General features: G+C 73.2%; 1 protein-coding gene across 1 annotated transcript in view; it reads right to left on the bottom strand.

Moving 5' to 3' along the window:
- MNX1 (motor neuron and pancreas homeobox 1) overlaps positions 1-277 on the bottom strand; it is a 4939-nt gene extending 4662 nt beyond the window's left edge. Inside the window, exon 1 of the mRNA XM_046668992.1 lies at positions 4-277. Within this exon, the coding sequence (XP_046524948.1) occupies positions 4-277 (274 nt within the window). The remainder of the gene's footprint in view (positions 1-3) is intronic.
- Positions 278-1150: the final 873 nt, after the last annotated feature.

Below are 1150 nucleotides of genomic sequence, written 5' to 3' on the forward strand. Positions count from 1 at the left end.
AGCCCGGCTTGGGCAGCAGCGCGCAGTGCGCGGCCAGCAGACGCGGCGGCGACGGGCTCTCGGCGCGCAGGCGGTCGGCGGGCGCCGCGGGAGGCTCCGAGGACGCGGGGCTGCAGCTGCCGCTCGCCCCGCCGCTCGCCCCGCCGCCGCCGCCGGGCCCAGACGCGGCGGCCGCGAGGGAGGTGACCAGGGCCAGCGGCGCGGTCTGAGCCGAGGCGGCTCGCGGGGGGTCCACGGCCAGCAGCGCGTCGATGCGGAAATTTTTGGATTTTTCCATCGGCTCGTTTGGGGCTGGCGATCGGGGCCGGATGGTGGGTGACGCGGCCGTGTGTGGGCTCGCGGAGTCTGTGCGTGGCGGAGGCAAGCCCCAGGGCTCGCTATTGTGGTGGTGATTATTTGCCAATAATCAAAGTGGCCGCCGGAAACTCAGCCGAGGGTGACCATGGTCCGCGCACCTCCTCCTGCGGGCCCCGCCCCGGGCCGCGCTCACACGCGCTCGCACCAACTCCCACGCGAGTGCTCGGCGCGCCGGGGCCGGGAGCCCGGCTGTGTGCGCTGCAGCCCTCAGGCACCACGCCGAGGCCGCTGGCGCCGCGGTGGGGACCCGCGCCCCTCCGCGCACTTGAAGCGCAGCGCGGCCGGCGATTGGCGCGCGCGGCGGGGGCGCGGGGAGGGGCGTCGGCCCCACCATTGGCCGAGGGGCGCACCTGTCACCCTCCCGGCCGCCCGCCGCCCCGCCCCTGCGCCGCGAGGTCCTAAACATCCCCGGGGTGCCGAGGCGCGATGCGGGGCGGGGACAGCGACAGGGGCTGGAAGACTGGGAGGCTCAACCTGGTGTCCCCGCTCGCCCTCCTGCGGGTGCTGAGCGGGGCGGCGGGCGCTGGCAACCTCGGGTCCCCGTGTGGGCCCCGCTGCCTGAGTCCACGTCCCGAGACATGCTGTCCGGCTCTGGGCTCGTGTCGCCTAAAGCCAGCAGAGCGAGTCTTCTCTCGCCTCCTCATCAGCACTTGAGTTTGTCCACCTCTGCGTCGGGGAGCCCACGTTGCTTCCAGATCTAACCGCTCTGCTCAGTGACGGCAGCACAGCGAAGACCATTCAGGTCCCCAAGCCATGCTCCTGGCTGTCCAGGGCGCACAGGAGCTGTTGGTGT

Source organism: Equus quagga, chromosome 8 (genome assembly GCF_021613505.1).
Source record: "Equus quagga isolate Etosha38 chromosome 8, UCLA_HA_Equagga_1.0, whole genome shotgun sequence".
Lineage (NCBI taxonomy): Eukaryota > Metazoa > Chordata > Mammalia > Perissodactyla > Equidae > Equus > Equus quagga.